The sequence below is a fragment of the Catharus ustulatus genome, chromosome 16, assembly GCF_009819885.2.
Source record: "Catharus ustulatus isolate bCatUst1 chromosome 16, bCatUst1.pri.v2, whole genome shotgun sequence".
Taxonomy (NCBI): domain Eukaryota; kingdom Metazoa; phylum Chordata; class Aves; order Passeriformes; family Turdidae; genus Catharus; species Catharus ustulatus.
The window spans coordinates 2,970,655-2,994,993 of record NC_046236.1 but is presented as its reverse complement, the minus strand read 5'-3'; the positions used below and the strand labels follow the sequence as shown (position 1 = coordinate 2,994,993).

The 24,339-nt window shown below is 55.3% G+C and overlaps 2 protein-coding genes across 2 annotated transcripts; both read left to right on the top strand.

The window, feature by feature from the left end:
• The first annotated feature begins 371 nt into the window (after positions 1 to 371).
• On the top strand, positions 372 to 17,329 carry PGAP6 (post-glycosylphosphatidylinositol attachment to proteins 6). The gene is made up of 13 exons (XM_033074439.1): positions 372 to 471; positions 4,451 to 4,628; positions 6,077 to 6,284; positions 6,363 to 6,496; positions 6,840 to 7,105; positions 8,241 to 8,536; positions 9,232 to 9,325; positions 9,904 to 10,027; positions 10,681 to 10,817; positions 12,627 to 12,805; positions 13,599 to 13,745; positions 14,130 to 14,246; positions 14,693 to 17,329. Exons 1-13 carry the CDS (start codon positions 372 to 374, stop codon positions 14,987 to 14,989), a joined length of 2,277 nt encoding a protein of 758 aa, XP_032930330.1. The 3' UTR covers positions 14,990 to 17,329.
• A 617-nt stretch (positions 17,330 to 17,946) lies between these two features.
• On the top strand, positions 17,947 to 21,130 carry MRPL28 (mitochondrial ribosomal protein L28). Its single transcript, XM_033074620.2, has 5 exons — positions 17,947 to 18,278; positions 18,379 to 18,531; positions 19,554 to 19,688; positions 20,233 to 20,319; positions 20,735 to 21,130. The coding sequence occupies exons 1-5, from the start codon at positions 17,991 to 17,993 to the stop codon at positions 20,816 to 20,818; spliced, it is 747 nt and encodes a 248-aa protein (XP_032930511.1). The 5' UTR covers positions 17,947 to 17,990; the 3' UTR covers positions 20,819 to 21,130.
• Positions 21,131 to 24,339: the final 3,209 nt, after the last annotated feature.

Here is a 24,339-nt window from a genome sequence, read left to right as displayed (position 1 = left end):
TTTCCCGTCCGAGCGGGCACAGGCGGGCTGCGCTGTCCGGCTATGACCGAGACATGTGAATATTTGTGATTTCAGCTTAAACTGATCTCCAGTTACCACCCTCCTCTCAGGGCGCTGAGAAGTGCCCCCAGGAGTCACCGGCCGCGCCGTGCCCGGGATGCTCCGAGGCGCGTCCCGGGGCTCCCGGCATGGAGCGGGGCGGTGCGCTCGGGAGCTCCGCGGTTCGTCCCTCCCGGTTCGTGGCTCGCGGTGCCGCGGGGGCGGTACCGGGGAGGTACCGGGGCGGGGCGGGGCGGGCGGCGGAAGCGGCGGCGGCGGCGGCGCTGCGGGGGGGGCGGGCGGCGGGGCCGGGGCTCGGCGGGCGGGCGGCCATGGCCGGGGCAGCCGGGCCGCCCCTGCCGCCGCTGCTGCTGCTGCTGCTGCTGCAGCTCCTGGCGCTGCCCGCCGGCCGCGCCAACCGCACCGGCCCCGGTGAGTCCCGGCGGGGCGGGAGCGGGGACCGGCGGGGGGCAGAGGCGGCGGGGGAGAGCGGAGGGTGGTGTTGAGGAGAGCCCCAGGAGTGCCCCGGCTCAGGCAGCTGCTGCCGGGGTGGATCTGCAGTGACTTTGGGCGGCTTCGTTCTTTCCCGAGGGAGTCGTGGACTCTGGAGCATCCCCGGGGAGCAGCGCTTGTGCCGGCCCTGCAGAGCAGAGGGAGGTCAGGACACTCGCACAGGGTTCCGCTGTGTTTGCAGCGGTTGTTTTCCTCGGGCTTGCCTTGTTTTCAGGTTACTTTACTTCCAGCGCATGCAGACGGATGGATGGGAGCGGGGATTTTGGGAGAGCGATGGGTCTGGGGTCCCGCGGGGTTTGTGCCCCCCCTCCGGAGCTGCTGTGGCACTGGACGGGTTTGGGGAGGTGAGGCTGTTCACCTGCCCGCCCTGTCCCGGAGGTGGGCTCGCTCTGCCCGTGGCTGTCCTGTTGATGGATGATGGTTATCGCTTCCTCACAGCCCGCAGAGCGTGAGGCTCCCGGGGAGCCGCGGGTGCGATGGCCCCGTGCCCCCGGCCCACCCTGCTCTGGCATCCTGCTCGCTGGGTTCCAGCCCTGGAGAGCTCCTCTGCGCCTCAGGTGTGCTGCTGGGCTCGTCCCGGCGCCGTCCCGCCGGCTGCGGGAATGCCTCGGCAGGGAATGCCTGGGCAGGGAATGCCTCCATGGGCTCATATCTGGGCACTGGCAAAGGTCCGCTGCTCCCCGGGGGACCGAGGGGGTCCTTGTTCTGCTACATTTGTGGGTGGATTTCAGACCCGGGATAAAGGAACAGGATTTCTGTTACTTTGTAAGTGGGAAAACATCCTGAAACGTAAGCCCAGTCTCTTCTTGAGTCAGGCTCATCAGCTCTGTAGCTTTAGACAGTGTCGGCTTTGAAATGAGGGCTTCATCCCTTTGATGGGACGCCCTGTGAAACCCACAGTCAAGGTATTATTTCCTAAAACTACCATGAGATCATCTTTGGACAAACAAACCCAAGCTGTAGCAGGTGACTCTTTTCTCTGAAATTGAAATAATGTGTCTCCTCTGTGCATCCAGGATTCTACTGCGTTCTGTTCCCTTGTCTTAAAACACTGCTGGTTTTTGCACAACACATTTGAAATCTGCTTATACAAAGTCTGTATGAAAGGGGATGGAAAACAGCATCCACTGGATGCGTCTCTTGCTCAATTTAAAGCTTGTTTCAGATCATGGAACAGTCAAGTGGGACTTTCCAGGTGTTGCCTTGCTGGCGTGGAGCAGACTGAATAGATGGGGATGGACACAAACAGAGCACAGCACATGCCAGAGAACTCTCTCTTGATGCAAATGGGCTGCCAGAGCACACGCTTCAGCTGCAGTGACCTGTCTTTCAGGCTTTTCGGTGCTGATGTTCCGTTTATCTGTGATATTTCCTTGTCAGCCTGGGTGGAGAGAGTCACATACCAGGCTGCTGATGCAGCTCAGGGTGCCCAGCGCAGATTGTGAGCAGGGGCTCAGCCCTCGTCACCACCAGAAGCTGTTTGTCAGTGGACTTTGTCCACAGCCCAGCTGGTGCTTACCTGGTGACAGGCAGTGCGTGGGCAGGGCAGGTCTGCCTGCTCTGGTAATGCTCTTGAGCTGGCTCCCCATAATTGACCAGTCTTTAATAAAGAGCACTGCTGATTGCTGGAGTTTTTAATTTTGCAGTTGGCCTACCCTCTCTTCCCCCAAACCCACACAAAGGGAGCTTTGGCTTCGTGAGGACGTGCAGGATGGGTGGTGGCCGTGGCTGACAGCTGGTGGGGTTGGGGCAGGCTGTCTGATGGGACCTGTTGCATGGAGAAGGACCAGGGCTCTCCCAGCTTTAATCACGCTTTGTGTCCCTGCCTAAGCTCCTCCTGTGCCCAAATATCTCCATGGACTGCCAGAAATGAGTGTGCCAAGCATGTGTGGAGTGTGCTGGGTGTGCAGACAGCACTGATGAAAGCCTGCTCCTTTCCATTGCCCTGGTGTAGGAAATGTCCCTGGGCCTGCAGGGACACAGCCAGCTCTTGTGCACAGTACCCACGCACTGTGCTGGCGTTTCAGCCAGGGAGCATTGGTTTGAAAAGCCCCTTTTGTGGTCTGGAGAGCAGCGTGACCCTGGCGTGGGGACTGCTGTGGGACAGCTCTGCCCAGGGGCTGTGGCCTGTCCTGCTCAAAGCTCACTTTTCCCTCTGACCCTTCCTCGCCCTGTGCATGAAGGTGCTGCAGCTCTGCTCCCTTGGCTGGCCCCGTGGCTGCGTGGCTGGGGCAGTCCCTGCGGCAAGGTCAGGCAGCCGCACTCTTCCTCCAGGAGCAGCTCCTCCAGCTGTCTGGTGTGGCTGGTATTTCTCGCTTTCCTGTTTCCTCCTTTCCCTGCTGGACTTGCAGGATGCCCGCAGGCTTTGGCTTGGTGAGTTGCCAAGGAGTTAAACCCATGATTACTGTTCCTGTCTCCTTGCAGTGCCGTGGGTGCAGGCCGGAGCATCCTCCTTTGGGACATGAATCGTAGTTCCTGCTGGGATTAGATTCCTCCTGGCAGGAAGTACATCCCAAGGACCTGGTCCTGCCTGAGGATTGTTTTCCTCTTTCTTTGCCGTCTTTCTTACACACAATTGGGTCCTCTGTGTTCCCAGCACGACCCTGTGCAGCTTTGAGGGAAGGCAAGTTAACTCCCCCTCACTGCTATTCTATGACAGAAATGAGGAATCTGCCCCTGAAAGGTGCCACAGTTTCTCCCCACTCTGGGGATTCCAAAGTAGGAAAGGAGCATCAGGAAGCACTCCACAGCACATGAAGACACAGACTTTTACCCTCTTACTGAGTGTTACAAACCTTGATTTTGGGTGGCCTTGGCTCTGCTGTCTCTGTTTATCCCTTTGTAAGCTGATGTGATGCTTTTTTTCCAGCCCTGAGTTGCAGTCTGGTTGGTTTGGGTAATGTATAATTTTGCTGGGGGTGATCTGTAGGTGTATAGCTGGGCAGAGGGATGGAGGATCTAGTTCATCCTGATTGCACTTTGAGTTGCTGTTGTCCTCTTGTATGGCCTTTCAGCCTACCCTGGGGCTGTTCTCACTACCCCAGCTTTCTTCCAGCTAGGGAAAATGTTAGGCTTTAGAAGGTATGTCTGAAAGAGTTACATTTACAACACATGAATTTTCATAGTGGTGTGTGTTACAGGAAGACAGTACCTGTGTTCTGAGCTGGGTAAATGGATAACCACAGAATGGTTTGGGTTGGAAGGGGCCTTTAAAAACCATCTCATGGGCAGGGACACCTTCCACCAGACCAGGTTGCTCCAAGCTCTGTCCAACCTGGCCTCAGACACTTCCAGGGATGGGGCAGCCGCAGCTTCTCTGGGCACCCTGTGTCTCCTCACCCTCACAGGGAAGAATTTCCTCCTAACATTCAATCTAAATATCCCCTCCTTTAGTTTAAAATCATCCCCCCTGTCCTTTCACTCTGCCCAGGTAAAACATCAGCCCGTGTGCTCAGCAGAAGCCAAGGGCACAGCTCTTGGCACCATGAACTGCTGGGGCACAGGGCACCCCTGTGCTGCCTACACCCATCTGCTCTGCTCTGTGCCCCAGGGCTTCGGGCTGCCTATTCCATCACCTCTCCTTCTGCCATCAACCTTTCCTCCTGACCTTTTCCTCCTCCTTGGTGTCTCTGGTGATCTCTTATCTTCAAGGCACGTTTTTCAGTGTGTGTTTAGGCATCTGTTAGTGCTCTCTGGTTCAGGGTGATGGTTTTATAGTAGGCATGTGGGTGGTTCTGGCTGGATCACCAGTCTAATGGGAATGGAATGAGAAATCAGGGACACAAAGTGCACTTTTCCAAGAAACATTAGGCCTCCTGTGTGCTTCTGTGGGTGGATAAAGCCCTGCAGCCTGCCCCCAGCAGCTCCCCCACCAACTGCTGTGCTCTCTCCCTTCCAGACTCCCTGTATGTCTCCGAGTACTTCTCTCAGAGTGCACAGAAGCTGTCCTTCTACAGCTGGTATGGGAATGCCAAGCTCTTCCACTTCCACGTGCCAGAGGACACTGTGCTGCTGCGCTGGCTCCTGCAGGCATCCCGGGGAAAGGGCCCCGAGTGCACCAGCATGGAGATCACTGTGTATGTATGTCCCCGTGCCAGGGCTTGTCCTGGTGGCTTCTTGTCCCCTTGTCCTGGTCAGTTGTGGCTGGGCAGTTCCTCAGCTGCAGGAGCTGAAGTTTCTTCATGTAGCAGGACTGAATCTGTGTTTAAACCTGTAGGAGTGTTTAGTGTTCGTGTTACCAGTGGATCTGGGGCTGCCGTGTAGTGTCCAAGAGACCCTTTAGGACATTGGAGAGAGCTTCACAGTGAGGCAGATGTGCTGCTCAGAGGTGTTCCTGGCCTGGCAGAACCTGCACATGGTGCCAAAGGATGTGGCAGGACTACAAGGGACTTGAGGAGATCCAAACTGGTTGGAGATGGGCAAAAGCCCAGTGCAGAAGAGCTGAGGAGATTTGGGGGCACTTTGTGGAGCAGAGATAGGAGAGGAATGTGCTGTTGAGTGGATACAGGAGCATGAGAAGATTGCAAACTCAACATCAGTGAGAGAAATGCTGCTTAAAACAGTACTTGACTTGTTGAAGGATTTGAAGTCCAAAACTTGCCAGATTTTGAGCTTTATCTTCGGAGGGCACCAAGCTTCTTCAGCAAGTGGTGCCCAGGGAGTCACACGGGTCTCTGGTACCCATTCCACAGAGATCTGGGAGTGACTGAAGCTGCTTGGCTTGTGCTTCCCTGGTCTGTCCTGGGGAGACTGGCACTCCTAGTTGTTCCTGAGCAGCCTGGCACAGATGATCTTCCTCCTTTCTGCTTCCCAGAAAGGTTTCCAATAGTTTGGGGACATGAGGGACAAGGCAGCAGCTAAACAATAACCCAAGAAGTGATGGCTAATCTAGATAAGCTCCAAGGGGTAATAACATATCACCTGTCATGTCTACTTGCTGGACCTGTTGCAGTGCAGTCCAAAAGCAATTAAATTAAGTGCCAAATTGACTGAATAAATATTTCCCACATTCCTCAGCTGTGTGTGCTTCTGCTACTTCAAATGCTGGGCTTATCTGGAAAGCAGAAGTGCTGCTGTACTGAAGTCTGCAATATGGGCCTTTCTTGGAAAGTCTCTTTTCAGTCTGTCCGTTCGCCTTCCTTAAAAGAAGAAATTGGAAGATGTGGATCTTAGCTAGAAAATTAAAGTTCTTTGTGGATGAATTTCCCTATATGGGGAATTTGCTGATGGCTATAAAGCAGTAGTCTGTGGGTGGGGTTTAGCCTTAGCAAGTGTTGGAAATTTGCTTCCAGGCTTAATGGAACCATGTAAATCTTAATAAGCTGCCAAGTTAAACCAATCTCTAAATAAATCGCAGATAAGCTAATAGCAGCCAATCCTCACCAGATGAAAATGATGACTCCACTCGAAAATGTGGGGTTTTCCAGCCTGCTCCCTTTCCAATCCCAGGCCAGTTTGTATCCCAGTTTATCTTGCCGGTGTCTGTGCATCCCTGAGTTTGCTCTCACTGTGGTTTCTCTCACAGGCACTTTCGCCATGGAGCCCCTCCCGTCATCAACCCTCTGGGCACTCGCTTTCCTGCCAACGCCACCGTCCGTCCCTCCTACAACATCAGCATCACCCTGAGCAGTGCAGTGCAGAACACCACCTTTGTGAACATCACCACCCCCGCTGCAGGGGACTGGTTCATCGCTGCCCACCTGCCCGAGGCTGCGGGCAGGATCGAGGTGAAGGTGAGGCTCCTGCCCAGTGCCCTGTCCTGGGTGTCTCATCACAACCACAGCTGACCCCTGTGCTCTCCCCTCCTGCAGGGTTTCTCCACTCCATGCCCCTATATGTTCCAGGCAGATATGTTTGTGCTCAGACTCACTGATATGCCTGTCCTGGAGCCTGGTGTCCCCATGCCACACACCGTTGTGTCGCCTGCTAAGCCACTGCATGTCAAGTGAGTGGGAGCAGTGGGTGGGCACCTGAGGGCATGGTGGGGTGGGATTTCCCACATGAGCTGCTTAGGGGAAGCCGGAGTTGTTCCCACGTGAGGCTGGAGCCTTTTGCTGAGCTCCCTGCAGCAGTGGTAGGGTCTGACGGGGAGCACACGAGCATCCTTCTCTGACTCTTCGCAGGTGGTCATAGATTCAACTGCAGGAGTTTTAGTTCTTCAGATGTTTGCCTTGGGAAGGATTTTCACAGCACCAACCAGGGCAGTCTACCTCTTGTCACAAAGCCCTGGGGATCTGGCTTGTGTTGAGAGTACAAGCTCTGCCAACTGCTGCTCCCTTCCCCCGCAGGGTCTTCGTTCCCAAACACGCTGCAGGGATGCGGTTCCAGCTGAGCAGCTGCGTCACCAGCGAGCAGAGAGCCTGCACTGTGAGGGTGCTGCTGGGCTCCATCACCCTGCCCCAGTCCTTCCAGAGGAGCCTCACCTGCACAGGGAGCATCAACTGCAGCCTGGCTCTGGACTCTCCCCCCTGGGAGAAGTGGCTGCAGATCATGGTGGAGAGTCTTGGCCCTGCCAACGCCAGCGTGTCAGTGGAGATGCTGGCTTCTTTCACAGGTGGGATTCCATGCTCTTTAGCCATGAGGGAAGGACCAGAGGGAACTGTGTGTGTGCTCTGTCCCTCTTGAGTCTTTGGGTGCCTGGCTATGGTGCTCTGTGCTCCCCATCATGCTGGTTGCCTCCTCTTGGATGCCCTAGTTTTTGCTTTTGGGACAAAATTGAAAACTCTGGTGTTCACTGCAGAGAGGCTTTTGCTAGAGCTTCCTGTTTGGAAACACCTGAGAAGTTCAGTGTTATTTTTCTAAAGGTTGTTTGGGAAGCAGTGGCTGGCTTAAAATTTGGTGGGGAAAATAGTTTTCTGTGGTACACCAGACTAAGGCTGTGTTGACTACCAATTGGCCAAAAGCAGGCTACAGGCAGGAAACCACGGAGGTTTGCTTGGGGAAATGTTTGGAGTTGTTGTAAGGAGGTGTCACCATTCCCAGTGACACCATGTGGCTCACAAGGTCCTTGTGATTGTCATTGTGGCACATTGCACCTATTACATGACTGTAATCTCTGCTTGACTGCTGGAAGCTCACCAACTAGGTACATTGTTAGTTTTTTTCTGCTGGGGGTTTTGCCACCTTCTCTTCAAAGCAGAACCTCATCCTGTGTGCTGGAAGACCTGGCACTGTCAGCAGAGGTGTTGGAGGGTAGCACAGGAGTCTCTGGGAGCAATGGACAGTTCCCACCGTGGAACTCCAAGTGTCCCACTCAGCTCTGTTTGCTACAGTGTGATGGCCTGTGCCCAGAGCTCCACTGGGTTGGCTTCTCCCTCCTGCTCAGCTTTGTTTGCTCACATATGGGGAGCTGGGAGGGACTTTTGTGCAGCCTGTGGCTGTGGGAGAGCTGAGTGCTGAGCTCTGCTGCTGGCAAGTGAGCACTCCCTGGGCACTCCTTGCTGGTGCTGTGTTATCCCTCCTTCTGTTCCCCCTTCCCTGCAGCTCCAGGGTGCTTCCACCCGCTGTACCACTGTCTGGCTCCCAGCATGTCCAAACTTGTGGGTGCTCCTCCTGCAAAGATAGCACTTGAGGGACAGATGTAGAGCATGAATCCCCTGAAACCCCCACTTTGTGCTGGATCTTCTGGGGTCCTGCCTGGGTGAGGTGCTGGACCTGGCTGTGCTGATTCCTCTCCTCTTTTGCTCTAGTTTGCAGACCAGGAAGCACCAGTTCCTTCCTTAACTTCATCAGCCTAAACCAGAGCCAGGCTGGTGCCAGACCAGCTGCGGGAGAGGCTCCACACAACGTGTCCAGCCAGAGGAGCTCCTGCCTGCAGAGCCAGCCCGTGGTGAGGGAGGACCTGGATGTGGTGTCCGTGCGCTACCGGCTCCTGAATGGCCCCAGCGTGCCCGTGAGCTCCCTGACCCCCACCCTGCTCCTGCTCAACCTGAACACGGGCATGGACAGCGGGGGATCCCTCGTGGTCAATCTGCTGCTCAACAAGGTGTGCAGGCTGGTTGATGGGATTCTGTCCCCTTGGCAGGGCTTGTCCCTGCTCCTGGGCTGCAGCTCCACAGGTTGTAGGTACCAGTGGGACTATTTCTCTTTCTGTTGTTACAAAATACTCTGAGCCTTTTTTAGCTGCTGCCAGCATGTCCCACCTGCCAGCTCCAATTCAAATGCCACAGCCTGCGGCATGTGGCAGCAGTGACGCAGAGGACACTAAATGGAAAGCAGCTGCAATGGCGTCTTCTCCATGGGAGCCTGGCACCTTGCCACCAGGAGAGGAGGCTGAGCAGGGGAACCCAGGGATGTTCCTGTCCAAGTCACTGATTCCCAGGCTCCTTCACCCCACCACCACCACCAAAATCAGCCCCCTGAAATTCCATCAAACTTCCTGGGGGCTGGACCAGGGCTCAGCCCTGACGTTCTGTGGACTCTGAATTGTGTCTCCCCTGTGCTGGTGCTGAAATGAGGTGTGGATATCCCAACTTTGGGGCAGTTCCCCCGGCAGGGTCCCCCGTGAGGGTCTCTTGCCTCTCAGCCGTGACACAACACGGTGGTAGCACAAGGCCCAGTGAAACAGAAACCTTCTGAATTGATGGGTGGCTTGACCTGAAGGATTTATTGTGGGAAAGGAATGGTGCAGGAACATGTCATTGGGGCACTCTAACGTGGGACACTCCTCTGTTTGCACAGACATCTGTGAGCCTGGCCAATGCCACCGTGGCAGCCTGTGTGAGTGCTGCTTCGCCAGTGCTGTCCCCCAATGCCACACGGAACTGCAGCACAGGTAGGAGAGATGCTGGCACTGCCACCAGCTCAGCTGTGTCATCTCAGGGCTCTGCTTTTGGACCTGGTGAGCTGTTAACTGACTCAGGATTTTGTGGTGTGTCCCAAAAAAACCGATTTTTGCACAAACCCTCATGAGGTCTTTGTGCTGACACATTCCCAGGGTGCTGAGCTACAGGTGGTGGTCTTGACACCATGAGATAGCCTCCACCAAAGGAAGGTCTGGCTACCAGCTGGGGCTCTTCCAGCCTTGTTGGCAGGAGGTTTGGGGATGGTGAAGGTACTGCTGGCTTGCAAAACAGCTAAGCTGTGCACTGGATGATTAGCCAAGATAACAGGCTGTTCCAGGTGCCCTGTGCTGCCCAGATATGTACCAGGAACTGAGATGAAAGAAAAAACAGATCTCAAGAAAAAGGGTCTTGAGAGCAAGGGTCTTCCCCATGCCTCTGGTACCTCCTGAGCATGGGAGTAAGGAGCCACAGGAGGCAGCTGATTCCTGTGTGGTCAGTCTCAGGCTGGGATTGCTGTGGGCCCTTCTCCTCAAGCCCTGACACATCACAGCACTCTCTTTTCTCTCAGCTTTTTCCCAGGGCTACCCTCTGAGCGTGAGCACGTCCTCTGCAGAAGCCATGCTGATTGTCCTGTACCCCCAGACAGATGACTGGTTCCTGTCCCTGCAACTCCTCTGCCCCAAGGGACAGGGGTGAGTCTGGATCTCATCCCACTACATCCCACTGCCCTTGGATTGTGTGAGCAAACCTGACCCCCTGTCCTGCTGCCCAGGCTGTGGGCTCCTCTCACCCGGTGGCAGCTGAACTGGGGCTGCAGAGGGACAGGAAGCTGGGTGGCCCTTGTGAGCACCCAAGCAGCTTGTTTGATGCTGAGCTGGCACACCTCACAGAGACTGCAGATGGCAGAGCCTGCCTTGCTGAGCTTCCCCTTCCCCAGGTGGATTCAGAGGTGACAAACTGGGAAATAATTGCTGCTGTCACCCTTCTGGGAGGTCTCTAAGGTGCAGGCAGCTGTGCCTGAATTCCTGCTGTTTGCCTTCCTGCTGATGTCTTGTGTAAGGAGCCAAGTGCATGATGCAAAACATGTGGTTTGCAGATGCAAAACACTGGTGACACTGGTCCTGAGGCATCTGCCATGAGGGTCTGGGGAGATCTGACACCAACCTGGACATCAGTTTGGCAGCTCAAGTGGTGAGGGAGCAGGCTCTGCTCCTGGCTCCTGGGGGGATGGAGCAGATCCTGAAACACCAGGGAGCTTGCACAGAGGAGCATGGCCTGACCATTGGGGCAGAGCACAGGGCTGTCCCAAAGCCTGTGGCACCAAGGGGACGTGCTGTCCTTGCAGGGAATGCAGCAGTGCCGAAGCCAAAGTGACGGTGTTCGCGTACCTCACCCCCTGCTTCAACGACTGCGGGCCCTACGGGCAGTGCAGCCTCCTGCGCAGGCACGGCTACCTCTATGCTGGCTGCAGCTGCAAGGCTGGTGAGTGCCTTTCCTGGGAGGCTTTGCCATCCTCCCTGAGGGGAAAACACAGTTTAAAATGGTGGTGTTTGAGTGGGGGAGCCTGGGGTCTGCCGTGGCCGGCAGTGTCACAGTGCCTGGGGAAGTAAAGTTTTGGGAAGTGCCACGGGGTGATGGGGAATTGGGATGAGGACAGCTTGGAGTACCCCAGGGCTTAGAGAAGTGCTTCTGAGCATCCCCAGAGAGATCAGGGTGCCTGAAACTGCCTGTGCCAGAGCCTGTGCCTGTCAGGGAGGTTTGCTGTGTAGGTTCCTGGTACGGAATGCGACGAGGCCGGGCTGCGGTCCCTGTGTGTCTCCTGCCAAGAGCCTTAGACTCAGAGGTGCCCCTGGAGGAGGAATATCTGTGTCAGCTTCTAATTATCTTAATGGCCTGGGAAGTCTGTGGTGTAGGGAAGATGAGCTCTGCTGTGCTTGGGTGGGTCTGTGCACCTGTTCTCAGCAGAAGGACAAGGCAAACTGTGGTTCCCTGCTGCAGTGCTGCTGATGGGTGAGGAGCGAGATGGAGAGCAGCATCCTGATTTCCCCGAGGGCTGCCAGGTTCTGGGAAGCACAGAGCACCTTAAGGCAACTGAGGAATCAGGCTGAGGACAGCTTCCTGCTGAATCACTCTGAGCAAAATGCCCCATCTGCATATTCATGACCCAGAAATAAACCAGAGAGAGTAGGTTCCCTGGGCTCTGCCTGGCAGGGAGCCAGCACACGGGGCAGAGCTGCAGCTGTGGGTTCCAGTGACTGGAATGAGATGGAAGCTACACTTAACTCTGCTTCTTGACCATGGAGTGCCTGCACATACCCCAGCTGCCCTGTGGCTGACCTCCTTTTTTCAAAACGAGAGCATGGGCATCCTAATCTTTAATTAAAATAATTTAAATTATTTTTAAAAAGAAGAGGCAGATTTGTGTTCATAGAGATTGCCTCATTTCAGCCCTTGGTATCCAGTCAGAGGGTGAGAGTTGTGTTTTGTGTCAGGCACTGTCCTTCAGGAAATTTTCACTCCCAGTCTCCTGTGCAGCCCTGGATGTCACCATGGGCTGAGGCAGTGGGTTTGTTCAGCCTGTGGAAGAGGAGCTGGACTGGGACCAGTCACACTTTCTGCTGCCCATGGAGGTTACAGGGACCCTGAAGCCAGCTATGCTGGGTGAGCACAGGGGAAGGGCAAGAGGCCACAGACACTGGCTGCAGCAAGGAAATTTTCTCCTAAATTGAAGAAAACACATTTTTTTCCCTGCCTTCAGAGTTGTTTGTTTTTGCACAGGTTCCAGGTCTCCATCCTTGGAGATCTTCAAAAGTCAGTTGGGGAAGGCCCAGAGCAGCCTGGTTTTGGGTTTGCCCTGCTATTACTGCTGGTAGGAGAGAGCCCAGTGGCTTCCTCAGTGTTGGGGATCATTCTCCACCTGATTCCTGGGATCTGTAGTGAAGCATTTGAACCATAAGTGCTTGATGTTCCACCAGCAAGTAGCATGTGTGTTAAGTTACTGCAGGTCAAAGTGCCAGTCTGGATGTAGGATGGCCTCTGCTACATGGGGATAACCTGGGGAATGTCCTCAGGGCAGCCAGGCACTCAGCTGATCCCCAGCATTCCACAGCAGAGTGTGGGAGGATTAATGAGACCACCCTGAGAGCAGGAGCAAGAGAGGCTGATGGAGAAGGGGCTCAGGGGCAGTCTGGGTGTGGGATTGCTCCTTCTCAGGCATCCCAGGCTCCTGCTGCTTGCTGTGGGAGGACAAGGTAGGGCTTTCGAGATCCACAGAGGGCTCTCTGTCCACAGGTTGGGGCGGCTGGAGCTGCACAGATGACACCAAGGCCCAGACCGTGGGCACACAGAATTTGGCCACACTCCTGCTCACCCTGAGCAACCTCATGTTCCTGCCGGCCATTGCAGTCGCTGTCTATCGCTTCTACCTGGTGGAGGCTTCTGTCTACACCTACACCATGTTCTTCTCCACGGTAGGGACTGCCTGTGTCCCCTGGCACCTCCCCCTGAGCTCTGGGAATGCTGCACCAGAGTGAAGTCCTTGATGGAGCAGCCCATCCTGGAGCTCCACAAGGAGCTTCCGGGATCACTGGACAAGCACCTCCATGGGCATACTGTAGTATCCAAGAGTGTTAACGGGTTGGAATGGACCTTAAAAGTCACCTAGTTCTATAGACAGGGACACCCCCACTAGACCTGGTTGGTCAAGGCCTTATCCAACCTGGATTTGAATACTTCCAGGGCTGGAGCATCGACAGCCTCCCTGGGAACCTGTTTCAGTGTCTCACCATGCTCACAGTAAAAAATTTCTCCCTAATATCTAACTTAAATTTCCCCTCTTTCAATTTGTATGTGTTAGTCCTTGTCCCATCACTCCAGTTCCTGAGAATAATCCCTCTCCAGCTTCTCTGTAGCCCCCTTCGGATGCTGGAAGGTGCTATGAGTTCTCCATGCAACCTTCTCTTCTCCAGGCTGAACAGCCCCAACTTTCTCAGCCTGTCTTTACAGAGCAGGTGCTTCAGTACCCTTATCAACTCCATCCTTCCTCTGGACTGGCTCCAGCACTATGTCCTGCCCTTTCAGAGCTCCTGGGATCGTCCAGGGTGCTCTACTTTCCGTAAGGCAACAGTGGTTTGGTGGAGATTCTTGGAGCCACTGCAGGAGGCATCCTGCCTCTGGGCTGAGCCTTCTCCTGCCTCCCCCTCCCAGAGAGCTGTGTGGTGCTGCTTGGTTCATACTGACCATTGCTTTTGTCCCTGGCTGCAGTTCTACCACGCGTGTGACCAGCCAGGTGTGGCCGTGATGTGCATCATGGACTATGACACCCTGCAGTACTGCGACTTCCTGGGCTCCGTGGTGGCCATCTGGGTCACCATCCTGTGCATGGCCCGCCTGAAGAGGATCCTGAAATACGTGAGTGGCAGGTGTCCCCACATGGCCCAGCCAGACCTGAGCCAGCCCACAGCTAGTCCCCTGAGTCCCCTCACCACTGTATTTTAATGACACAGCTGGGTGACAGAGCCTGTTTGTCACCTAACGCCACCCTGGGTTGTTTTGTCCCAGCAGTTTGGCTCGTGAGCCTGCGTGCTTGTAAAGGCTGGGCCTGAAGATTTCCCCTGAGATTTGGGGTAAAGGTTTGTGGGTTCTGTGGTTTCTCCTTCTTGAAGGTGTTTTTGCTGACTCTTGTGTAGACGCAGAGCTGGGTAGCCAGAAGAGGTTCTCCTTGCCTCTGGCATGTCTGGCTGTACTCTCTCAGCAGATAAGCTCCTGACAGCAACGGTGGTGTCTCTTTTGCAGGTCCTTTTCATCTTGGGGACCCTGTTAATTGCCATGTCCCTGCAGCTGGACCGCAGAGGGGTGTGGAACATGATGGGTCCCTGCCTCTTCGCCCTCTTCATCATGGTTACAGCATGGGTAAGTGAGGGCAGCCCGGCAGGACCTGCTGCCCTTTGCTCCCCATGGGGAATGGTGGTGGTAGAGCAGATCCGAGGCTCCAGCCCATCCACAGGCATGGCTTGAAACCCTGAAACACCCAGGTGGAGGGGGCAGGCAAGGGATTCACCTTCCAGTCCTGAAGCAGCTGAGAAATCCCCTGGTTCTGGTTCTGAGACCTGGAGCTGCAGTGCTGTCCCAAACACGGGCTGTGGCTTGGCTCTGGGCAGGAGCTGTAGCCTCTGTGCTGGGCTGTGGTGCCAAGCTCTTGGGGAGCTTTTGCACAGCAGAGATGGGCCCAAGCAGTGGGGGGGCTGAATTCCTCAGGGACAGCAAGCAGCCTGGGGAGTGGCAGATGCTCTGGGGTCTGTTTCCCCCCTACCCCAGCTCTGCCTGGCTGCTTAACCCCTGTGTGCTCTGACCCCCAGGTTCACCACGGAGCAAAGCGCAGGCACTGCTACCCCTCCTCGTGGAAGCGCTGGGTTTTCTACCTCCTCCCAGGGATCGCCTTGGCTTTCATTGCCATCTCAGTGTACGCTTTCATGGAAACCAATGAGAACTACTACTACACCCACAGCATCTGGCACGTGCTGGTGGCTTGCAGTGTTGCTTTCTTGCTCCCTCCTCGGGACAAGCATAAGAAGCCCTGGGCCTGGCCCCAGAAGCTCACATGTCGCTATCAGATCTGCCAGAACGACCGTGAGGAGCTCTACGCTGTGACCTGACCTGTCCTGGTCGCAGGGGTGGAGGGATGGGGAAGCTGCTCTTGGCTGTGGCTGCCCTGCACACGGGTCAGTCCTCTCATGTGCTCATTTCCTGGACAGGAGGGCACAGCCTGGACTGGGTTTAAACATGAAGATGGTCTGGGCTGGTCTTTTGGAGGCAAATTTGAGGCCACCTCTGCTTTTCTGCTGGGGTGGGGCAGGCTCTTCATGGTTCAAGATCAAGGAATTGCTTGTCCCCCACCTCCTCATAGCCCTGGGGGAAATTGCCAACCCTTCTTCCCCCACTGCTGCATCCATGAGGCTTGGGCTTAGCCCACGCTAAGCTGGAGCCAAGGCTTTGGCTGCTGAGCTCTTCTCTACACCCTGTCCTGGTAGAGGATGTAGGACAGGGACCTCCCCTGCCATCCTGCAGTCAGCACTTGAACCCAAGAGAAGAACACATTTCTTCTGTTCTGGGGAGCAAATGCTGCCAAGTGCTCTTGGTGCTGATGGGGAGGGAGGGAAGGAGCTGATCCCAACACGTGCTGGGCCCTTGGCTTCCATCTCCTTGGAGGTCTGGAGCCTCTTTCCCTCTGAAACAGGTGCTGCTGCTCTTACCTGGTCCTGATACTGTGGGGGATGAATAAGACTGGGACTTGGACCCTGGATTCAGGATCAGACCTGGCAGGAATGTGAAAAACCCCATGTAGGGACATGCAGGAGGAAGCAGCAGCATCTCGGCCAGAGCTGTGAAACCCACAGCAGTGCAGGGTTTAGTCTGAGTTTAACTTGAGCTCTGGAAGGAGCCAGGCTGATGGTGTTCAGGGATTCACAGTTTTTCTCTTTTTGGGGGGTTTGGCATGGGCAGGGCTCTCTCTGGGGCAGCACAGGTGGTTCAGGGTGGTGCCTGAGCTGCTCCTCCAGTCTGCTGTGCCTCAGAGCCTGGATGTGCTGCAGGGTCCTGAAGCCACAGCAGTGTCCCAGCCCAGCCAGGAGCATCACCAGGGGCTCCCCAGGTGGCCAAGGCCTCCTTTGCAGTGTGTCTCACCTAAGCCTTACTCTAGGGCACACAGAAAGCAAGGGCAGAACTTGGCAACCAGGGGAGTTGTCTTTGCCCATCCTTCTACAGATAAGGGCTCAACTACATTGTTCCAGCTGTGCCAGCCTGGTGTGTGCTGCTGGGAGCCCCTCAGCTTTGGGGAGGAAAGAGCTTTTAATGAAGGATTTGCCTCCTCTGGGTTCTTTCTTTGCTTGGAAGAGCAACCAGCTCAGCTCTGCACTTTATCCCTCTGCCTCCCCTTCCTCTGCAAAGTCCCCCTTTCTAAGCAGGTGCAGGACAAGTGAAGGACACTTGTCCACACCCAGCAGTGTCCCCCCCTCACCCGTGTCCTCTGCGTTTCCTTGTGCTGCTGCCATCCAGGACAGCACGGTGGGAAGGGGGACATGGGGCCCTCAGGGCTTCCTCCCACTTCTACCACTTTTAGGCACTTTTTTTCCCCTGTCTCAGTTTGCACATTGGTGCTGAGGCCCCAGCACCATGGCAGGCGACCACTGCTCCTTCACAGCCGTGCCGTCCATGCCAGGCCACTGGTGACACCCAGGTGCTGCCAGTGGGACCTGGGTGCCACCAGACAGGTCTGGATGCTGCCAGTGTCACCCAGGTGCCACCAATGGGACCTGGGTGCCACCAGATTGGCCTGGGTGCCACCAGACTGGTCTGGATTCTGCCAGCATGACCCAGGTGCCACCAGTGTGACCTGACTGCTGCCAGTGTGACCTGGGTACTGCCAAGGTGGCCTGAGTGCTTCCAGTGTGACCCAGGTGCCACCAGTGTGACTTGACTGCTGCCAGTGTGACCTGGGTACTGCCAAGGTGGCCTGAGTGCTTCCAGTGTGACCCAGGTGCCGTTGGTGTGACTCAGGTGCTGCTGGTGTGGCCCAGATGCCACCAGTGTGACTTGACTGCTGCCAGTGTGACCTGGGTGCCACCAGTGTGACCTAATGCCACTGATATGGCTGGGTATTGCTGGTTATCATAGAAAGCAATAACTCCTCATTGGGCCTTTCCCTTCAGGGATTTCCATGCTGGAAGCAGAAGCTTTGGGGCAAGAAATCCCACTGACCTGATTGTTTATTTTGTGTTTGATCGTTAATTTTTGCTTTGCTCCCTCCCTGCTGACCTGGCCTTGGTGCCTCCAGGTGGGAGGGTTATTTACTTTGGGAAAAATCTGAGCAAATTCCTGTGTCTGGGAAAAAAAAAAGTTATTTTTTTCTTTGCTGTTACTACTTGTGATTATTTTATATGGTAAATTTTAAAGCTTACAGTTTTATAATTTAATAAAGGTGATGGTATTTGCGGGCAGGTGCCTGGTGGCTGCAGTCACACAATCACAGGGCTTCAAGGAGCCTCATCTCATCCACCCCCCCTTGCCCAGGCAGGGTCACCTGGAGCAGGTGACACAGGAACATGTCCAAGTGAGGTTTGGGATGTGCCCAGAGAGGGAGACCCGTGGGCAGTGTTCCAGGGCTCTCCCACGCTCCCAGTGAAGTTCTCCCGCACAGGAAGACTGAATACCCTGAGCGGGAAGGGCCCCACACGGATCACCCACTCCAATTCCCGGCCCCAACACTCCCACCCCGTGCATCCCTGGGCAAACGCTCCCGGAGCTCTGGCAGCCTCGGGCGTGCCCAGCACCCTCTGGCGCAGAGCCTTTCCCTGATCTCCAGCCTGCCCCGGCCCTGGCACAGCTCCAGCCCTTTCCCCGAGTCCCTTGAGGTGGAGCTCCAGCGGTTCCGTTCCTGCCCATCCCTGCTCCTGTGCGGTCGCCGCCGGGAGGAGCCGGCACCGCCCTCAGCACCCTCCGCGCTCGCCGGGCGCGAAACGAGGGCGCGGCGCGTCCCCTCCCGGCCGCCGTCGGGCTCCGGCCGCGCCAGCCAATGAGTGGCGGCCGTGGCCCCGGTCGGGCCTCGCGGGGCGGAAGTGGAAGCCGGGCCGGGCCGGACCGGGCCGCGGGGACGGGGCCATGCCGCTGCACCGCTTCCCGCCGCGGCTCTGGGCCGCCATGCGGCTGCGGGAGGGCATCTGCGCCCGGCTACCGCAGCACTACCTGGCCTCGCTGCAGGACGACACGCCGCCCACGCCCGTGCACTGGGAGCCGCACGGCCTGCGCTACCGGCGGAACCCGCGCACCGGGCAGCGCGAGCGCGTGCAGGACGTGCCGGTGCCCGTGTACTTCCCGCCCGCCGCCAACGAGGGGCTCTGGGGCGGCGAGGGATGGATCCGCGGCTTCCGCTACGCGCGCAACGACAAGGTGAGCGCTGCGCCCTTCCCCGAGCCCGGGCCGCTGTCACCGGGGCCCGCTGGCCGCGGCCTCCCTCCGGGGCAGCCCCTGACGGCCGGACCGTGCCCAGCTCTCCACCAGGCTGCCCAAGACGTGGAAGCCGCAGCTGTTCGAGCGGCAGTTCTACAGCGAGATCCTGGACGCCACGCTGACCATCACCGTCACCATGCGCACGCTCGACCTCATCGACGCCGCCTTCGGCTTCGACTTCTACATCCTCAAGGTACCGCACCCGGAGGGGCTCCCGGCCAGGCAGGCTGTGCCCACGCCGCCCTCACCCGTACGGTGGCAACCAGGGAGGCCTAGATTCAGGCACAGAAAATCCCAAGTTGGAATAGACCCACAAGGATCATCGAATCCAGCTCCTAGCCCTGCACAGACACCCCAACAATCCCACCCTGCGCCTGAGCATTGTCCAAACACTCCTGGAGCTCTGGCAGCCTTGGGGCCGTGCCCATTCCCTGGGGAGTCTGGGCAGTGCCCAGCACCCTCTGGGGGAAGAACCTTTCCCAAAATCCAACCTGACCCTGCCCTGGCACAGCTCCAGCCGTTCTTTGGTCCCATTTCTGTAACAGGGAGCAGAGATTGGAGCTGCCTCTTGGGAGGAGCTGCAGCCTGTCTGAGCTCTGCCCTCAGTCTTCTCTCCTCTAGGCTGAACAACTGCTGCTGTTAATGTTTTAATGCAATTCTAATACTTCCAGCCTTTAATACCCTCTTGACTGAAGCCCTTGATATTAAAACTCACACCTATGATCAAATTGTTTCCTGAACAAATCTAACAGATCTTTCCCTGGCTTGTACTGGCTTATACTGTACCAAATATGGAAAAGCCCACCAGGGGAAAAGTCGAGAAAAGTTAGGGGGGTTGGTCTGATGGTCCCTGTGTGGCTGCAGGAAGCCAGAATTGGACAAAAGGAGGCTGGACAGCCAGACTTTGGGCCAATCACAGGAGCTAAAAGACATACATTTAGGAGGTGATAAAAGGAACTGCTTGGAAGAATAAAAGGGCTTTTTGGTCAAAAGAATCATGGGTACCTGTCGTGTCTCTCTCAGGGGGCTCGGGTACAAAGCAACAAATGGTGCCCCATGTGAGGAACTAAAGCAACATTTCCCCTTCCACACATGTTCTGAGAGCCTCTGCTGTGTGTGGATAAACTGCCAGTGCTGTCAGTGTGCTGGGAGACTGCTGTGCTCCCTGGCAGCTGGTCCCTTGCTGCAGCCTGACTCCATGCTCCCTTTCTGCAGACTCCCAAAGTTGACATGTGCTCCAAGCTCGGGATGGATTTGAAGCGGACGATGCTGCTGCGCCTGGCCCGGCGGGATCCCAAGCTACATCCCAATGATCCAGCCAGGAGAGAGGCCATCTATGACAAGTACAAGGTGCGTTCCTGGCCTGGTGTTTGCTGCTTGGATGGTCACCCATCACTGGTGTTGGTGCTCCTGTGCTGAGGGACAAGAAAATATAAACATCATCAGGTTTTTCTTGTCTCTCTGTGGGCTCTGAATTTTCCTAATTTAGGGACACAAGAAGCAGTATTTTTGCTGTGATTGAGGTCAGTGAGAGTCTGCAATAAAAAACAGTAAGAATTTGTTCTGCCCCTGGAGGGAGAAGCCCAGAGTGCCCATGTGCTGTTCAGTTTTGTCCTAGCCTGGAAACACCACCAGCACTCACAGCACATGAGAAACAGCCCCAGAACTTCGTAAAAGAATTGCAGGAGCAGACACAGCTGATCAGAGAGCAGGACCCTTGCTAAGAAGAAAGGAGAGAAGGGAAGAAGACCTTGGTTGTTAGAAATGAGGGAACAGGGCTTTAAGATTTGTCCATAGTAACTTTCCCACTGAATCACATGTTTGTGCCCTGGGCATAGAGAGGATTTGCATCTTGATCACCTGCAGACTGTGCTACCTTCTTCTTTTACCACAGGAATTTGTGATCCCAGAAGAAGAAGCTGAATGGGTTGGCTTGAGTTTGGAAGAAGCCATAGAAAAACAGAGGCTCCTGGAAAAAAAGGTGAGTTCCTGAGGCAGTGCTCAGCACTGAGGTGTTGTGGCTGCACGTGCAGCTCCTTCATGGGGTATGTTCACCCACATGCTCCACTACACACTAATGGCATGCAACATGAGGAGGGAGGGAAAGGAAAAGGAAGGAAAGGGATCCTTGGGAGCTACTGATGATTCTCATCTGCTCTCAGAACTGGGGAAGCTGCTGAATGCCCGACACAGGTGCCTGCCCTCTCTGAGGGAGGATTACAGAGCTGAGCAGTAGCTGTGGCACCACAGGTTGCCATGTTCAGCCCCTCAATAAAACCCAGTCACATCTTCCTCTGGTTTTAGCTGCCAGCACTCCCTGGGCTCCCCATTGCCCTTCCTCTTGCTGCTTCTTAGGTTCACTCCTTTAACATGGTTTATCCTGTGCTTTGTTGCAGGACCCTGTCCCCCTCTTCAAGGTATATGCTGAAGAGCTTGTCAGCCAGCTGAAAGAACAGCAGCAGGCAGTGCAGAAGCAGTAGAAGGAGAGAAACCTTGGGAGAAAAACCCCTGCTGCAGATAAAGCAGTGGGTTCAGGGGCTCTGATGCCTGAACCACACTGGTGGTGATGGGGCCACGTGAAAACCACTCTCCTCAAGTGTCATGACAGCCTACATTCAGTGAGGACCTGTTCCTCTGGGCTGAGGAAAGAGTTTCTATGCTGAGACTTTGAGAGTTCTTGTCAGACTGACTCAGTGTGGATCTTCTGTACGAACAGTTGGCTGCTGTTGAGAGCCTACTTGTGATACAAAATACACGTTTTGGTATTAAGAACAGTAAACTTCCCTCTGATACTTATTTTATTAGTGTGTTGTAGCAGGGACTGTGAGACACAATGTAACTTAGATCAATCCCCAGCTTCATCCAGCCCAGATGGTTGTGCCTCGAAAGTGTGACCCCAAGCTCATCAGCAGGTGGGGCTGAGCTCCCCAGCACAGCTCACTAACTCCTGAGTTACAGTCCTGTTTCTGTTGTAAATTGGTGACTTTTAAATCTTATTTTGTAAAAATGTGGTTGAAGTGGATGTTGAAGTCTTTACTGCTGTCAGGCAACAAGGGACTGCAAAACACTTGTCATAATTACAGGCTGGTGAACAGCCCTGGGAGTCCCTGGTGTTTGGAAGCTTTATGATGGTGCACTGAGTTTCTGGGTGGATCAAAATCAGCCTCTGCCCTTTTCCCCTCAGCTCTGAGGTGAGAGACAAGCACAGAGCCTGCAGGCTGAACCTTGTGTGGATCATTCCTTGCCCCTAGAAGAGACTGTGCCTTACCCCTGCCTTGAGCTTCCCTCTCTCTGGCACATCAGGGCAAGTGCACTGCCTTGGTTTGTGAGCCACAAACTGGACTGATGAGAGAGAAACTGGGCTTGTGGAGCAGAGTGTGGCTCAGTCCCTCTGCATTGGAACGGAGTAGGACCACAGGGGAGTGGAGATTGCCAGTGCCTTGGGGGTTTGGGGGAGGGAGGACACTTGGCAGGCCATGCTGGGGGTTGGGGGAGGGAGGTGTTTGGGATCTAAACAACAGCATGAAACCCAGACTTCTCTGCTGTTCTTTAGGACAGAGAAGGGGCTGGAGTCCTCCTAAGGGGTGTTTGAGCCTGCACAGGAGCCTGGCACAGGCTGGTAGGGCTGCTGGGACTGCCAGACAGGGCTGTGCTGTTCTTGCAGGGGCACAGGGGGAACAGGCTGGGTGGCAGAAGCTGGGATGTTTCCAGCCTGCCTGTGTGTTCCGTCCCCAGCAAGTCCAGGTTCTCAAGAGCAAACTGGCACAGAAGGTCATATTTGCCTAATTAATGATTGTGCAGCTAGGCCAGCACAATGACATTTGGTTATCTTCTCTCTCTGCTGCAACTGAGCTGAGTAGGAAGCTGCTGCCCAGCTCCTCGGGGACCCTGACACTCTGCCCTCGTTAGAGATAATTAGCTGGGACAAGCTCCTCGTTTGACAGCTCTGCTCATCATTAGGGCCAGCGCAGCTCATGCATTTTAATCCAGCTCCCAGCAAAGCCTCAGCCCGTGGCTCTGTCCTGGCCCCCCTGCACAGCTTTGCTGGAACGTGCCTGGCCTCCCAAGCCTAGCTGGATCCTGCCCAGCCCTGTGGGGTCCCCGGTGCCTTAGAGCTCCTCGGCACTGAGGGAGCTGCTGGAAGGGGCTAAGGGGACAATGAGCAGTCCCAGGGGTGGAAGGTTTTGGTTCTGTGGAACTGTGTGTCCTCCCACGGCTGGAACCGCCCAGTCTGGACCCTGACCGTTCTCCAGAGCTGCTCATTGGGCATCTGCAGGATCTGCTGCCACAGGAGGGCTTGGTGGGTGACAGGGGGTAGCAGAGCTTTGGGGGAAGAGCTCCTGTCCTGCTGAGGGTGAGAGTTCTAAGGGGAGCACTGCATGAGCACAGCTGGACCTGCAGGAGGTTTTCTGGGGGAATCTACTTGGGATATGGTGAATTCTGACTTTCTGTCATCCTGCCTTTGCAGAGACTTTCTTCTTGCTCCTTTCCTTATACCCGTGTTGGATGTGGTCCAGAGATGTACTCTAATGGATTACTCTGCTGCCTTGAGGGAAGCTGCAAACTGTGGACCAGAGCTGCTGCAGCCTCAGGGGAAGCAGAGTTGGAGTACAGAGGGCTGCTGGACACAGCAGCAAGTATCTGGAGGTGGGGAGGGAACCCCTGTGCAGCATTTGGGGTAGTTTGGGCTACAAACCTTCAGCCAGGTTACCTTGAGGAGGTGAAGCAATGACTCAGGGCCCAGTGTTTGACCTGTCCTGATTTTACAGTGCTGGCTGCTGCTGGAAAGTTTGCTGCTGCTTGAGGGATAGTGTTTCCTGTCTGGCAGATAGTGGTTCTTTTGCTGCCCTGACAGGGGGTATCAGAGGAACTGGTAGTTTGCCATGACAGCATGTTCTCAGGAAGCCACAGATGCCACAAAGCCACGGGTGCAAGTAGGTGCTGTCAGCTTGAAGGTAAAATCTACCCCCGGACAGGGAGGGCCCGGCTGCCAAGCACAGCTCAGACCCCAGAACTGCCTCAGGCTTCTGCAAAAGTCACCTGCCTCCTGCTCCTGGCCCAGAGCCAGGCACAGGCACGCGAAGCATCGGGAGGATCCAACACCAGGCTGGCAGCTGGCAAGGAGGTGACAGCCCCCAACAAACTGCCAGAGAGCCCTGCCCAGGGTCACCTTGGATCTGGCAGCATTAGATCAGGCTGGGATAGCAGTGCTTGGAAGGCAGAATGATGAAAAATTATCTCATCCAGACAGCAGTGAAAGGATGATGAATGAGAGGCTAGGAGAGGCACACAGCATTGGGAAGTGAGATGGTCAATCCAGGACTGAAGGATTCCTGTTTAATTCGTTCCTCAGGTATCAAAAACATGACATTCTCTTCAACAGTCCCAGCAAGCCACAAATAAGAAACTGCCCCTGAAATATGAACTGTGGGCCCATGTGCCAGTTTGTGGTAGGGAATCATCCCCAAACCCAACATTGCAAAGTAATAAAGCAGAGAAAGAAGTTAATTGTGGAAAGCATCCAAGCAGGAAAGGTCTTGGGTAGGATGGCTGGACTAATCCTGCTGTTTGGGACTTGGTGGTTCTGAGTTCTGGTGTTTGCTGTATCTTGAAGCAATGTTTGGGTTTTGCCTGTCTTGCTTGTGATTCACAGCAGGTCAAAGCCACTGTTCCAAAAACCAGTTTGAGATTAAGGCTCTGCTTCTCAGGAAGTGTTTTCTTACCTGTTTGTCTTCATGACTTAAGCAGCATTTTCCTTGTAAATTCCCAACAAGCCCCTCTGTATTCAAACAAAAGGGATATTTGGGGAGCAATAGCAAATGCAGCATGTCCTTTCCAGCTGGTCTCATAGGTAAGCCTGCCTTTCCCTCCTGGCTTGGAGGCTCTTGGTTTGGAATCACTGTTGCAAGGGGATGTGACTTCTAGGAGTGCTGTGAATCAGCCCAAACTTGGTGTCAGCAGAGGTCAAAATGTAGCCTGAAAGTCATCCCCCATGCTGTGG